Here is a 2,804-nt window from a genome sequence, read left to right as displayed (position 1 = left end):
TAATGATAGCATTTCATAGACACCATCTAGGCATCTACATAGTTGAGCATCAAAATGTGATAGATCAAAGGAATAGATCTGACCATGGTTGTACAAGCACTGGTAAATCCAGAAATGTCCATTTACATTTGGTACAAGCACTTGCAACATCTGAAGGCTCCATAAGTTTTTATTCCCTTGATCTTCTGTTCCGTCCTTGGGAAATAATTTACATTTCTCGCTTGACATCCACTGTGGTGTCTCAAGAGCATCAGTTTGCATATGTACACATCATTCAGTTTAATTAAAATTGATTGCAATCATTTTTCAACTTCATCTCATCACTTAAACTATACAAGATACTCTTCAGTTGCTGCATTAAAAACTCAGAAGATCCTCTGACTGAAAATTCATGAACAACTCCATTAACTTCAATCATGCTGCTTCCTGGTACTTCCTTTTTAATCCCTCTCTCTAGCATAATGGTTCTAGTATTTTTAACATCATCAAATCTATCATTTTTGGCATACAAATCACAGAGAGTAACATAAAAAGCATGATTTTGAGGTTGCATATTAATCAAGCAATTGGCAACTTTTTCTCCTAGCGCAGTATTTCCATGCACTAGACAACCTCCAAGCAGTGCACCCCAAACAAACATATCTGCCTCCATGGGCATGTCTCTAATAATCTCTTCAGCGTCATTGAACAGCCCAGCTCTTCCAAGGACATCAACCATGCAAGCATAATGTTGAAGTTGTGGCTTAATTAAGTAAACACTCCTCATTATCTTGAACAACCAGCGGGCTCTCTCTACTAATCCAGTATGAGCACAAGCTGAGAGCAATCCTACAAATGTCACAGAATTAGGATTCACACCAACTGCAACCATTCTTCTGAAGAGATGAAATGCCTCTACACTATACCCGTGATATGCAAACACTGAAATCATAGCTGTCCATGCCAAAACATCCTTGTTCGGCATTTCTTTAAAAACCCCAAATGCTCTTCTCACACTCCCACACTTGCCATACATGTCAATCAGTGCAGTACTGATAACCATATCACATTCTAACCCACTTCTCACCAAATAATTGTGCACCCACTTACCATGATCCAGCGCACCAAGTGATGCACAAGCTGAAAGCGTACTCGCAACAGTAAACTTATCAGGACTCACGGTATCATCATTTGAAATCTGCATTTCTTGGAAAAATTCTAGAGCCTCTTTAGGCCGACCCCCTTGAATAAAACCTGTAATTATCGAATTCCAAGTAATAACATTCTTCTCACTCATTTTCCTAAACAACACCAACGCCATATCAAGCTCTCCGCACCTTAAACACCCAATAACCATAGAATTCCAAGAAACAATATCTTTTACCGACATTTTTTCAAACATCTTCCTTGCACATTCCACATCCCCACAAGCCGAATACAAACTTATCAGCGAATTTCCAACAAAAACATCAAAATGAAATCCATTTCGAACAATCTGGCTATGAATGCTTCGACCAGTGCCATAATCTTGTCTTCTCACACATTCTTTCAAGAGAAATGGGAAAGTGATACAATCAGCTGAAATGCCATTACATAACATTTGTTTATACAGAAAAAGAGACCTGTGTGTATTGGTTCCATCATCATCATTCATTGTTTTCGAAGCGTAAGATCTGATCATAGTGTTGTATACAAAGAGATTTGGGTTTTGAATGGTTTGAAACACACTGGCTGCATAACTGACAGAACCTGACTCAGATATTGCACAGAAAAAAAGTAAACGAGAGATTAGAAAATAATGGTCAGTTTTCCAGAAGAGAGGTGATTTTATAATTAAAGTGTGAATTTTTTTGAGCTCTTTCATGCTCTTGCATTGTTGTAACAAGCGTGTGATTTTGTTCTTTAGAACTAGGCATTGGGTTCCCATTATCTTTCAATAGTACCGCTTAATGGACTAGTAGTCTGTTTGTGCGAAAACCTTCTAACCATAGAATTTCCGAAAGATGTTGAAAATTATGGAATACAACAAGCCACATACAATATAGAACATTCCAGAACACCAATATTTGTAATACAAATCAACGATTTTCACTACAAGCAATATTTGCAGTATAATCTAACCGGCCCTTCCAAATTCAAACGTATATGATCTTTTGCGAGAGAAATTTGGTAACAACACTTCCAATAAATATTGTCGGAATAACTAATTTCATCATTGTTTTTTGGATATTTGAAGGGGTTTGTTCGTTTCATACTTGTGCATCGCGACTGCAGCTCCAGGTTTGCCTTCGCCTGCTGGAGTGGGTGGAGAGATGTGGCGTCGTTGGGACTGAGTGTAAGGTTTCCGGGCATGAGAGGCCGAGTAAGTCCTTTTTCATTGTTCCTTGTGATGTTCTTTTCCTCTGCCAAATTGATCTCCATGTGAGAATTCCTTGCGAATAGCACCTGAAGCTCCAACTATTGTGATGATGTTTATCTCTTCCATAACCTGTACTTATCAAAATAACTAGAAGATCTGATTAGAAGCATGAGCGGAGTAGCTCACACAAAGAACAAACGTAACTTAAACATGTGTAATGCACATATGCAAGTTTGATGCAAGTTCAAATGAATTTGTATATATGTATACATGTAAAACCATTTCTTCCCCAACAATTGAATTGAAACTTGGCGCACACACTCTTCCAGACATAATGTCGCACTTTCAGATGTTCCCAACCTTTCATCCGAATGTGCCTCTTATGGTGTTACATAATTTTTCCGGGACTTTTATAATGATGCCCATAACTATGGGGATTTTCCAAACCGTTCCCACATATCGTGGG

General features: G+C 38.3%; 1 protein-coding gene across 1 annotated transcript; it reads right to left on the bottom strand.

The window, feature by feature from the left end:
* Window positions 1–2,223, bottom strand: LOC141711035 (pentatricopeptide repeat-containing protein At5g66520-like). The gene has a single exon (XM_074513490.1). It carries the CDS (start codon window positions 1,904–1,906, stop codon window positions 284–286), a length of 1,623 nt encoding a protein of 540 aa, XP_074369591.1. The 5' UTR covers window positions 1,907–2,223; the 3' UTR covers window positions 1–283.
* Window positions 2,224–2,804: the final 581 nt, after the last annotated feature.

The sequence above is a fragment of the Apium graveolens genome, chromosome 3 (assembly GCF_009905375.1).
Source record: "Apium graveolens cultivar Ventura chromosome 3, ASM990537v1, whole genome shotgun sequence".
NCBI lineage: Eukaryota > Viridiplantae > Streptophyta > Magnoliopsida > Apiales > Apiaceae > Apium > Apium graveolens.
This window is presented reverse-complemented; position numbering and strand designations above follow the sequence as displayed.